This window comes from Stomoxys calcitrans, chromosome 2 (genome assembly GCF_963082655.1).
Source record: "Stomoxys calcitrans chromosome 2, idStoCalc2.1, whole genome shotgun sequence".
NCBI classification, from domain to species: domain Eukaryota; kingdom Metazoa; phylum Arthropoda; class Insecta; order Diptera; family Muscidae; genus Stomoxys; species Stomoxys calcitrans.
Genome location: NC_081553.1, coordinates 29,339,888 through 29,352,241, shown reverse-complemented (window position 1 = coordinate 29,352,241; position 12,354 = coordinate 29,339,888). Strand labels below are relative to the sequence as shown.

The window sequence follows — 12,354 nt, the reverse complement described above, 5'->3', positions numbered from 1 at the left end:
CTGATCGGGTAAGAATTGCGCACTCTAGAGGCTCAAGAAGTCAAGACCCAAGATCGGTTTATATGGCAGCTATATCAGGTTATGGACCGATTTGAACCATACTTGGCACAGTTGTTGCATATCATAACAAAACACGTCGTGCAAAATTTCAATCTGATCGGGTAAGAATTGCGCACGCTAGAGGCTCAAGAAGTCAAGACCCAAGATCGGTTTATATGGCAGCTATATCAGGTTATGGACCGATTTAAACTATACTTGGCACAGTTGTTGGACATCATAGCAAAACACGTCGTGCAAAATTTCTTTCCAATCGGATAAGAATTGCGCACTCTAGAGGCTCAAGAAGTCAAGACCCAAGATCGGTTTATATGGCAGCTATATCAAAACATGGACCGATATGGCCCATTTACAATACCAACCGACCTACACTAATAAGAAGTATTTGTGCAAAATTTCAAGCGGCTAGCTTTACTCCTTCGGAAGTTAGCGTGCTTTCGACAGACAGACGGACGGACGGACGGACGGACGGACGGACGGACGGACGGACGGACGGACGGACGGACGGACGGACGGACGGACGGACGGACAGACGGACGGACATGGCTAGATCGACATAAAATGTCGCGACGATCAAGAATATATATACTTTATGGGGTCTCAGACGAATATTTCGAGTAGTTACAAACAGAATGACGAAATTAGTATACCCCCCATCTTATGGTGGAGGGTATAAAAATTGGGTTACAACTCTGTTCTACTAACTTGCCAAAGCAAATGAAAATGCATTAGAAATGTCGAAAAAATGATATATGTAAATTCAAAATAAAATAAATAAAATCCTGTGGAGTACAAAATATATTTTGTCTGATAATAAGGCAAATAGTCCTATAAGAAAAACAGGCATCACAAATTTTTCTTTTCCTTCACAGAATCTTAAAGGTGATAATTGTAATTATAAATATGATGATATGGCGATTTGGATTATATGAATAGAACATCGCGAAGTATGTGTAACGAATCTTCATATCGTTTGCCATAATACGAAGCACATTAGGAGTATGTTGTTTCGTCATTTTGATTATTGTTTTAAGTTGTAACTGTATCCCAATTTTGAGAGCTTTAGCTTAATTCATAAAGAAAGTACCATTTTGTACGTTTTAGTACCTAAGTGTAGAAATTTCAAAAAAAAACTGCCAGTCGCCAGATATATACCACCAAGGCGTACCTCTGTCCTAAATTTCAGAGCTCTGACTTAATTCATAAAGAAAGTACCATTTTGTACCTGAATGTACAAATTTCAAAAAATCTTCGAGTCGCCCAATATATACTGCCAAGAAGCTCAATCCGTAAAGAAGGAACAATTTTGTACGTTTTAGTAACAAAATTTACGAATTCAAAATAATCTTCTAATCGTCAAACATATACTTTACTGTACTATTTAGCTATTTTGTATTTTGTACTATTTAGTTCTTTTGGTGCCAAAATGTACGATTTGTACCACAGTAGTGGTGTAGGATATAAAAAGTATGCTTTCTATACGGATGTGGAAAATCAACAGAAGTTGGGTTGCAATGCATAATCAACCTATTAACATTTTCCTGTACGTGTTTTTCTAACCCATTGTTTATGAAGCAATTGTGGACTATGATAAATCATTCACCCTTATTCCTGTTGTCGAAGGCGAAAATCGACAGCAGTCGTAGTCGAAGGCGAATTTTTCATTTCGTGGTATTCTGTAACTTTATTGCCTTCGACACTTTGGTAACAGAAACAAATTGTAGTAAATAACAAAATAATATAAAAGTAGGCTCCATACTCTTGCAAGAAACAGGTGTGATGTCTTTTGGAGTGAAATTAACTTTTAAATCGATCGTTTTCACAAAATTTAATAGTCGAATGCTCCTTAGGTGATACCAACTATTTTCGTCTTCGACAACCATAATACCATTTTTAACATTTGTCGAAATTCGACTACGCCTTCGACAACCGGAATAAGGGGGATTATATCTAAACCCTACATTCATGCTAAATTTCAAAATACTAGCTTTAGCCTTTTGGGTTGGGCAATGATCAGGCAGTTAGTATCAGCGCCTTTTTTTATAGAAATAGAAATTGCACTAATTTCTCAAACACAGTCTTATTCCCATGGTTAAATACAACAAAAAATCATATAATAGTACATAAATTAAATTGTGCTGCTATTTATAAACTTGTGCCGTAAAATTTGGCCGGATGATGACTTTTTTTTTTGACCTGTTTACATGAGACAGCTTTATTATTGAGCCATGGCGATTGCCCGCCCCAATACAACAGTCAACCAAATTAACGTGGTTCTTCTCGGCCTATACCATTAACTTTTTTTCTTTTGTCACTCGATTCGTTTGCCATGTCATGAAAAACAGTTGTTTTCCCTTAACAAAATCAGGGGTCTAATTAACGCATCAGTGATTGAGTACGCTTTCGTATCGAATGAAATTTCTTATCGTATTATTTGGAGTTTATTCCACTTTAATACATATTTTAATGACATATTGTTTAAAAATTATGATCGATTTAAACATTTGCTTAAAAAAATCAATAAATTTTGTTTAATAAAGAAACACAATTCACAATAGGCAGATTTCGAATGATTTTACGCTATCACGAATACCGTAATTAGACCGCTGCTGTTTTCAATGACTTGGCGAACGAATCGAGTGACAAAAAGAAAAATAGTTAGTGGTCTAGGCCGTCTATCTAGCATTAGCTGTCTGTGGTGATCAGTTTATCCACTATTTGTTATGTAGAGATTTAACTTACCTTATAATCCTTCACAATGTTTTCATTATTTCTCTAAAAGCATCCATTGAACAAACATTACAAAGCAAAACTTTTATTTCAAATTATTAATGGTAAACTTATTATATATATTTAAAGATAATAAAAATTTACAATTAGCAGTCTCTTTTTAATAGTAATGAATTATTGATTTAAATCATATTAAGCTTATAGCAGTGCACAACACATTGCTGCGCTGCAACAAAACTAACAACACAAGCAGCAACAACACCAACAACAACAACGCAAGAATACTATTAATTAGCTTCTTTGTATAAGGCTCAAAACCCAAAATGTTTAAATAAAATTATTTTGCCTGGTCCCTATATGGCCTTTTTTGTTTGTCTATATAAGCTTTTATTTGATGGGGAGTTCTTTTCTCCAAAACTTTATATTTACTTTTAAGTTTGAGGCATTCCATTACTGTAGGAAGTTTTTTCAGTGTTCCCAGATCTCCCAGCTCCGAGCGAAGCACATGAATTTCCTCTGGCGACCATCTTCTCCTTTTAGTTTTCCCATAGGGTGAAGCTAAAAATATAAGTTGTATATTAAAATATGCATAAAATATGTATAAAAATATAATATATATATATAAAATATTTTTTGACAAAAAAAAATTGTTAACTATCAGAAACCTTGATTAAAAGCTACGAAAAACACGTAAAGGTACTATTGTACTATGTTCGTGTTTCACCGTTTTTTTTTCGTTATTACTTTTGTGAAACAATATGCAAATATCAATCATAAAATAACAATTTTATTAAAATTCTACTAAAGGAATAAGGGAATGTCATACTGAATGAAATCAGCGAGTTTATTTATTTTTTGCTCTAAAATCTTTTATCTAAAAAAAGTAATCGGCGAAAAACGAACATAGTACCAGCTTTAACACTTACTACTTCTTCTTTTCTTCTTTGCATTGCAAGTCGGATCTTCTTCCTCATCCTGATCGCTTTGATCGCATGATTCTCCTCCATGGCTTTGATTGTCTTGGTCACCTCTATTACCTCCATCACCAACATTTCCTCCATCACCAACATTTCTGCCATCACTAACATTACCTCCATCATTAACATTAACTCCATCATCAACATTAACTCCATCATCAACATTACCACCACCATTTCTATTGTCTATATTATCTCCACCGCATTCCTCATCGCTTTCATCACCGCCATCATTAATTCCTATTGCCGCCATCAGAATTTGTGATACGCAGTTAACTTCAGCTGCTGGAATTGTTGCGCGATATACATTCTTGTGTATGTCTTTATGGTGTCCCATAAAATTAGCCAACTTGTCAATGGAGGCTTCTTCCGCGTTGATCATAGACATATGTGTTGCGATGTGTTTGCGCAATTTGGTTCCACGAAGACTTTCTGGCATTTCTGCCCCGCATTCAATAGAGAATTCTCTCATCAAAGTACATGCTCGAAAGTATTGGCATGTAGATTTAGAAGGGTTTGCGAATAAGAACGGATTTTTATCAGTTATCCCTGCTTTTTTACGGTATTTTAATATGATATCGATTGCCTTCACGACTAATGGGCTGAGAAGAACCGGCACTGTTCTGCCGAGTTTACCTCTTAGAGCTAGTCGCGCATATTGTTTAGCAAAATGTATAGAATCATTAGATAAATTGCTTAGAAGCTCTTTTTCCGTTCTCTCTGTAATAATTTCTTTATTGGTATAATTAGCAATTTGGATACGCTCAACCTCTCCAGCCCTTCTTCTGTTAAATATTTGTACAAGCACTAAAGTACATTTAGTTAATTCAATGTAATTTTGCATATCGAAGTGTGTCAATTTCGACATGTATCCGACCATTAGATTTTTCAGATGATTATACAATTTTTGAATATCTTCTTTTGTTGGTAAGACAATTTTTTTTACGCGCTTTTGATTATTTTGATCTTCAAAGGCTTTTCTATTTATCATCGTGGGCGCCTCCTCTTCCCATAATAAGATAAAATCACTGACGTTTTTTTTATTCTCCTCCAACTGTTCTTTGACAAATTCTGCTTGCAGTGTGTACGCACATTTTTTAATTAATGATGAAAGTGTTATGGCCACTTGTGGATGGTCATACCATTGCCATTGTTCATTCCAACTTGCCACCTTTTTTATAGCTTCTATGCACAAATCATGTTTTTGGGGTCTAAAAACGTCTTTAAATTCAGTGATTTCATTGTCTAATACTTTAGCCTCAATCTTAAACCTGCCTAAATACCTCAACTGCGCACGAATCATTTCATAATTGTGGGGGGATGTGTACTTATGTGCCAACTTTGTTCCATATTTAATGATAAGTTCATCGAACCTTATGGAATCTGTTACTGCGTCGTCTTTAAGAACCGGTAAAATCTTTGTTCTTAGGACTGGACTGGCCGCTGGATGGTAAAATTGAGTTAGCTCTTTGCCCGCCGTTATAGTTGATTTCCTTCTAATCTTGTTGAATTTGCTGCAGATTCTCCGGTGTGTTCGAAAACTCAATTTCGAAAAAAAACCTTTGCAAATGGAGCAACAAACCATATCAATAGCTTTTTTTATACCCTCCACCATAAGATGGGGGGTATACTAATTTCGTCATTCTGTTTGTAACTACTCGAAATATTCGTCTGAGACCCCATAAAGTATATATATTCTTGATCGTCGCGACATTTTATGTCGATCTAGCCATGTCCGTCCGTCTGTCCGTCCGTCCGTCCGTCCGTCCGTCCGTCCGTCTGTCTGTCGAAAGCACGCTAACTTCCGAAGGAGTAAAGCTAGCCGCTTGAAATTTTGCACAAATACCTCTTATTAGTGTAGGTCGGTTGGTATTGTAAATGGGCCATATCGGTCCATGTTTTGATATAGCTGCCATATAAACCGATCTTGGGTCTTGACTTCTTGAGCCTCCAGAGTGCGCAATTCTTATCCGATTGGAATGAAATTTTGCATGACGTATTTTGCTATGATATACAACAACTGTGCTGCGTATGGTTCAAATCGGTCCATAACCTGATATAGCTCCCATATAAACCGATCTTGGGTCTTGACTTCTTGAGCCTCTAGAGTGCGCAATTCTTAACCGATTGAAATGAAATTTTGCACGACGTGTTTTGTTATGATATCCAACAACTGTGCCAAGTATGGTTCAAATCGGTCCATAACCTGATATAGCTGCCATATAAACCGATCTTGGGTCTTGACTTCTTGAGCCTCTAGAGTGCGCAATTCTTATCCGATTGAAATGGAATTTCGCACGACGTGTTTTGCTATGATATTCAACAACTGTGACAAGTATGGTTTAAATCGGTTCATAACCTGATATAGCTGCCATATAAACCGATCTTGGGTCTTGACTTCTTGAGCCTCTAGAGGGCACAATTTTTATCCGATTTGAATGAATTTTTGCTATATATCATTTCGTTATGATATCCAACAACTGTGCCAAGTATGGTTGAAATTGGTCCATAACCTTATATAGCTGTCATATAAACAGATCCGGGGATTTGATTTCTTGAGCTTCTAGAGGGCGCAATTCCTATCCGATTTGGCTGAAATTTTGCATGACGTATTTTATTTTTACATTCAACAACTATGTCAAATGATGTTCAAATCGGTTCAAAACCTGATACAGATCCCATATAAATCGTTCTTTCTATTTTACTTCGTGAGCCCCAATGGGCGCAATTCTTATACGAATTGGCTGAAATTTTACACAGGTCTCCAACATATAATTTAATTGTGGTCCGAACCGGACCATATCTTGATATCGTTTTAATAGCAGAGCAACTCTTTTCTTATATCCTTTTTTGCCTTAGAAGAGATGCCGGGAAAAGAACTCGACAAATGCGATCCATGGTGGAGGGTATATAAGATTCGGCCCGGCCGAACTTAGCACGCTTTTACTTGTTTTATACTTTTTTTGTGCATTTCTTGGCACAATTAATATGCCGGTGTTTATGGATTTACTTGTATTGTGCACAAAATCCCCTTCTTTCCTCAACTTTTCCAAGATTTTCATTCGAGCACTACTCTTTGCAGGCAGCCTGCTCGCAGTTTTTATTTCACTCTCGGACTTATGTTTCAAAAGCAAATGCCTTCCAATTTGAGTTTGCAATGAACCGCAAAATTTGCAATAATGCTTTTTCTTCACTTTGCCTGTAAGGGGAACCGTGACCAGATTTATATTAAGAGGTTCCTCTATAATTTGTGTGCTTTGCTCTAATGCCGAGCTTATATCGGTGTCTGGAACGTATTGTGAAGTAGACGTATTTTCTTGGTTCAATGAGGTTTCAACGCTTGTATTGCATTTAGAAGTATCTGCAGTAATTAAGCTAACATCCACCAAACTACATTTTTCTTGAGAAATCCCTTCGTACAAAAATGTCGAGTTGAAATTTATGTTTGAGGAAGACGTTGATGTCGTTAAACATGGCTGAGTTGATGACACATTAACAAGATGATCCTCCCTATTGTTCAGGTGGACGTCCTGAACAGACCCTGAGGTATTTGTAATGCCTGGAGGATCCTCTTCAGTGCGCATGATTTTCTCAAGAGATAAATTACATTTTGGTTTCGGAATAGTGTCATAAGTAGATAAACCATCTTGGTTTATTGGAAATCTAATAGCGGCATTGCCTTTTTTAGTATCTGTGGAAATTAAGCTAATATCCAATCCAGATTTGTCCTGGGAATCCAAGTAAATTGAACTCGTCGATCTTGAGTTTATATTGGAAGAGGACGTTGATGGTTTAGGAGTTAAGTGGCTTTCAGGTACTGGAGGTATAATAACTGAAGGATCCTCTCTAATGTTCAGGTACTTCTCTCTTGACGAGCATAGCTTGAAGTTCTGAACCAATCCTAAGGTATTTGTAATGCCTGGAGGATCCTCTTCAGTGCGCATGATTTTCTCAAGAGATAAATTACATTCTGGTTTCGGAATAGTGTCATAAGTAGATAAATCATCTTGGTTTATTGGAAATCTAATAGCAGAATTGATTTTTTTAGTATCTGTAGAAATTAAGGTAATATCCAATCCAGATTTGTCCTGGGAATCCAAGTAAATTGAACTCGTCGATCTTGAGTTTATATTGGTGGAGGACGTTGATGGTTTCGGAGGCAAGTGGGTTTTAGGTATTGAAGGTATAACAAGAGAGTTCTGAAACAATCCTAAAGTATTTGTTATACCTGGAGGATCTTCTTTAGGCGACGAACATAGGTCTAGTTTCTGAGCAGTGTTTATAGTAGACAAATTGTCCTGGAGGAAAGGCTCTCCTACTTTTGCAAAATCTGCCGCAATCATGCCAATATTACTGCATTTGTCCTGAGTTCGATGACGGTGTGGTTTTTTATTGCAGGATGACTTTGATGGACGTAAGCAGTTTTTTGATGTTGGTGGTGAAATTAAAACTGGAGTATCTGATTGTTTTACAACTTTTGTAATATCAGCAGCGATCATGACGACATTCAGACTAGATTTGTCTTGGTTAACCCCTTCAAACAAAAGTTTCCAAGTTTTAATTTATGTTATTTTGATCTTTTTTATTTTGGTCACAAAATTATTTTATTTTATTGTTGGATTTACGTCAAGTGTAGACCAATGGATTTGTTTTCTATATCGTAGAAAATCAGAACAACAAAAACCATTTAGAAAGTTTAGGCAAATTTGTTGTGCAAAAAGCACTGTGCAGGAGAAATTCATCCCATTTGTCTAAGCTGGAAGTAAATCCAAAAACAAAATGAGTTTAAGGGGTCGATTATGGATGGTAGCTAGGGTTTTGCAACGTGAATTCCCGAGCCGGGAAATCCCGGGAATTCCCGTATTTTTTTGGACGGGAATTCCCGAGAAATTTTTTAATTTTTCCCGGGAAAAACGGAAAATATTGATATATGGGTATTTTATTAATTTGTATACCCTCCACCATAGGAAGAAGGTATACCAATTTCGTCTTTTCGTTCGTAGAACCTGGAAATATTCGTTTAAACCCCACTAAGTACATATACATATATTCTTGATCGTCATGACTTTTAAAGTCGAACTAGCCATGTCTTTCCGTCTGTATGTCTGTCGAAAGCACATTAACTTCCGAAGGAATAAAGCTGGGCGCTTGAAACTTTGCACAAATACTTTCTACTAGTGTAATGTAAATAAGCTATATCGGTCCATATAAATCGATCTTGGATATTTACTTCTTGAGCCTCTAGAGAGCGCAATTGTAATCCGATTTGATTGAAAATTTGCCTGAAGTGTATTGTTTTGACTTCCAACAGCTATGCTATGTATGGTCTAAGTCGGTTTCTAACCTTATATAGCTCCAATATAAACTGATCTCCCGATTATATTTCTTGAGCCTCTTGCATAATAAATTCTACTATGGTCTTCAACTTCCAAACAAAGCATGGTCCGAATCGGTCTATAACTTGATATAAGTTCAATAGCGTGGCAATTTTTATTCATTATCCTTTGTTTGCCTATAAAGAAATACCGGATAACGAACTTGACTAATGCGATCCAAAATGGAGTGTATATAAGATTCGGGCCGGCCAAACTTAGCACGCTTTTTACTTTTTATCAATAAAACCTACTTGGTAGAATGCGAAAGAACATTTTCCATTGCTGGAAATTTTTCACTAAAACTAGAAATCTTATGTCAAGTAAACTTCTAAACGCCTTGGTTGTAGTAAAGGCACATTATTTTAAAAACATCTGAAATTATTGTAAAAAACAATATCTTTTAGCGAAAACAAGTAAATATTTTTACCTCCACGTTGAACGCCAATTTTGCTAAATTTTTTAAAATAAAAACTATTTTTCTACCTCGATTTTGTGTTTTTTTGAATGAAAATAATAAATCCAAAAAATTCCCGGGAATTCCCGGGAACCCGGGATATAAGAGTTTTTATTTCCCGTTTTCCCGGGAATGAAAAAAGCCGGGAAATGCAAAACCCTAATGGTAGCGCAACTAAAGTTGCGTTGCCAAGACATAAAACAATGATTTTTCCCAGTTTCATTCAATATCAGTGTTTTGAGCGTTCAGCTATTAAGTAGATTTGAAAAACATATGCAATTTAATACAGAAATGGAAATTCCTATAACAAATTTGGCCATTGTCAACTTAACTGAAGTTGGGTTGCAATCCATAATCGACCCATAGATTTAAATTTAAATTTAAGATTTACTGACATACATATGTACATATATAGATAATCATTAATAATTTGCACTTATAAAAGAAATAAGATTGTATTTTTATAATGCTTAAGTTGTTTGCCAAATTTCTTTAAAATAACCGTGAGTTTCAAGACCAAATTCATTTTATATCAGCCCTGTTCCGGTTTCCGAATTCGCAAAACGCAAAATATTATTTTGCTTATATTTTATAAACCCCTTCCTTTAAAGATTTGAAATCACTTGAGGTTGCTCTAACTATATAGAGCTTTGATTAGAGTATGCATTCAAACATCGACGTTAAGAGGTTTGCAAGAAATAAGGCAAAGAAATTCTTTCGTTTTGCTTTTTCGAAAACCGGAACAGGCCTGAATATAATTCTCTCAAATTACTCTGTTTTTCGTAAGATCATATTTTAATATACCAACCATGCAAGGAACCCAACTATCTAACTGGTGGCGAGTGTCTCTATACATATGTCAAGGAGCCTGGGCTCCATCCTACTTTCCGGAGGCAGTGGACTGTCCTCGAATTCAGGCCCCATTTCGAGCATACGACCCTATGTATGCTACTTAGTGCCCAACATCTGTGAGCCTTTTTTAATACGCTACAGAATGTGACACTTCCAATTCAGTTTTCTGCCCAAGATCACACCTAAGTACTTGAACTTGTCAGATATCGAAATCGTTCTATTGAGGAAAAGTGGTGCGTCAAATTGGCCCACCTATGTATTCCTCGTGAACAAGCAGATTTTGGTATTTTTTGGGTTGACATTGAGACCCCTAGGTCTAGCCCAGTCGTATGCCATCTGCAAGACCTTTTCGGCCCTCTGTATAGTTGGATCGGATCCTTACCCGTTAGAAGTATTATAACATCGTCTGCGTAGCAGACGGGTTCAAATCTCCCCTCCGTCAGCATTCATAATAGGTTATAAATGGTGGTCACCCATACGAGTGGCGATAAAATGTCCCCCTGTGGCGTGCCCTGTGCCAATTTCTCCCTTATATTTATGTCATGGGACCAACAATTTATCCACCTGTTCCTTAGCATATGATGTATAAGGACCAGTCTATAAGGACCCGGTCCACCCGGTACTGGTCTAAGGATTGGATCTGTGTGTCGGTCCGCACTTTGTTAAAAGCATCCTCGATGTCAATGCATACCGCCAATGTGTACTTCTTGGCATCTAAGGATTCTTCTATTTTAAGCACAACCTCGTACAGAGCGGTCTCCACCGACCTTCCCTTGACATAGGCATGCTGTTTGTATTTGAGCAGTTCGCTGGATGTTCTACTTTTTATCATGGTATCCACAATACGTTCCATGGTTTTGAGTAGAAAGGCCTCCTGCCAGGCTTTCGGAGTATATGCAAGTCTTAGACACGCTGTGAAAATATTAGCCAGATGGGGAGCCAAATAGTCGGCCTCCTTCTGTACACCCAAAAAAATTAGTCTGCTGATATCAGCAAACACTGTCTGCTGCTATTAAATTAAAAATTAAAAAAAATTTAGTAAGTATTGAATACATTTTTGAACTTCTAAGCAACAATTCAGGCATTTGCTACACATAAAAATTAAAATTTTTTTTAATTTTAGGCGTTAATTTTTTGTTTAAAAGCGATATAATATAATGATATAACTGCAGTAGTTATTTTGTCTGCTGTTGTGTAAATTCTATCAAAAGTTACCAAATTGTAGGAAATTTGAAAAAACTTTAACTTATATGCTTGTAACATTGACAAGTAAGATGGAATATACAAAATTTTGAAATGTTTACGACATTTTTGAGCCTTTTTCAACTTTTTAAATTTTGAAAACAGCAGAAAATGTTACTTGTTTCAGCAACAAATTACTGCTTTCCCATTTTCAGAAGACTTTCTGCTGTTTCAGCAAACATTTTTACTGTTTTTATTAACAAATTTCTATGAGTGTATTAACGTCGGAAATATTCCTTTAGGTCCGGGTGACTTGAAAGGTTTGAAGCTCCTCAGGACTTTCTTTACCATAAATTCTGTGAGGATAATCCTTCGAGCACTCCCATCATTCCCAGATTCCTGTGTGTCTATGAGTCCCGTCGTATCCTGTGGATAACGGGTTTTTATCAAAAGCCTCAACATATCCTCCGTTATCTCTGCTCTCACTCCCATGTCGTCCACTAACGTTTCAGTTTGGACAAGGGTTTTTGAGAGAAACTTTTTCATTTTGACGGCGTCATTAACGCTAAGGACCTGAGAGGAGAAAAGCCCCCAGGAGGCACGCTTTGCCTTTCTGGTAGTCTCATTGTATTCCTTGAGACGTGCATAATACATATCCCAATATACTACGTGCTCTGTTATAAAGTCTGCAGACCTCTTTCCCTTTATTGCGAATCTCCCTGGTCAT

General features: G+C 36.6%; 3 protein-coding genes across 3 annotated transcripts in view; 1 reads left to right on the top strand and 2 right to left on the bottom strand.

The window, feature by feature from the left end:
• Positions 1–12,354, bottom strand: part of LOC106082590 (serine protease snake) — a 163,930-nt gene that overhangs the window by 54,411 nt on the left and 97,165 nt on the right. The gene's annotated exons all lie outside the window — the stretch shown is intronic.
• LOC106082580 (acyl-CoA Delta-9 desaturase) overlaps positions 1–12,354 on the top strand; it is a 50,006-nt gene that overhangs the window by 12,087 nt on the left and 25,565 nt on the right. The window lies entirely within an intron of this gene.
• Positions 2,941–5,365, bottom strand: LOC106095186 (uncharacterized). Its single transcript, XM_013262432.2, has 2 exons — positions 3,714–5,365; positions 2,941–3,345 (listed from the first exon to the last, which is right to left on the bottom strand). The coding sequence occupies exons 1-2, from the start codon at positions 5,347–5,349 to the stop codon at positions 3,125–3,127; spliced, it is 1,857 nt and encodes a 618-aa protein (XP_013117886.2). The 5' UTR covers positions 5,350–5,365; the 3' UTR covers positions 2,941–3,124.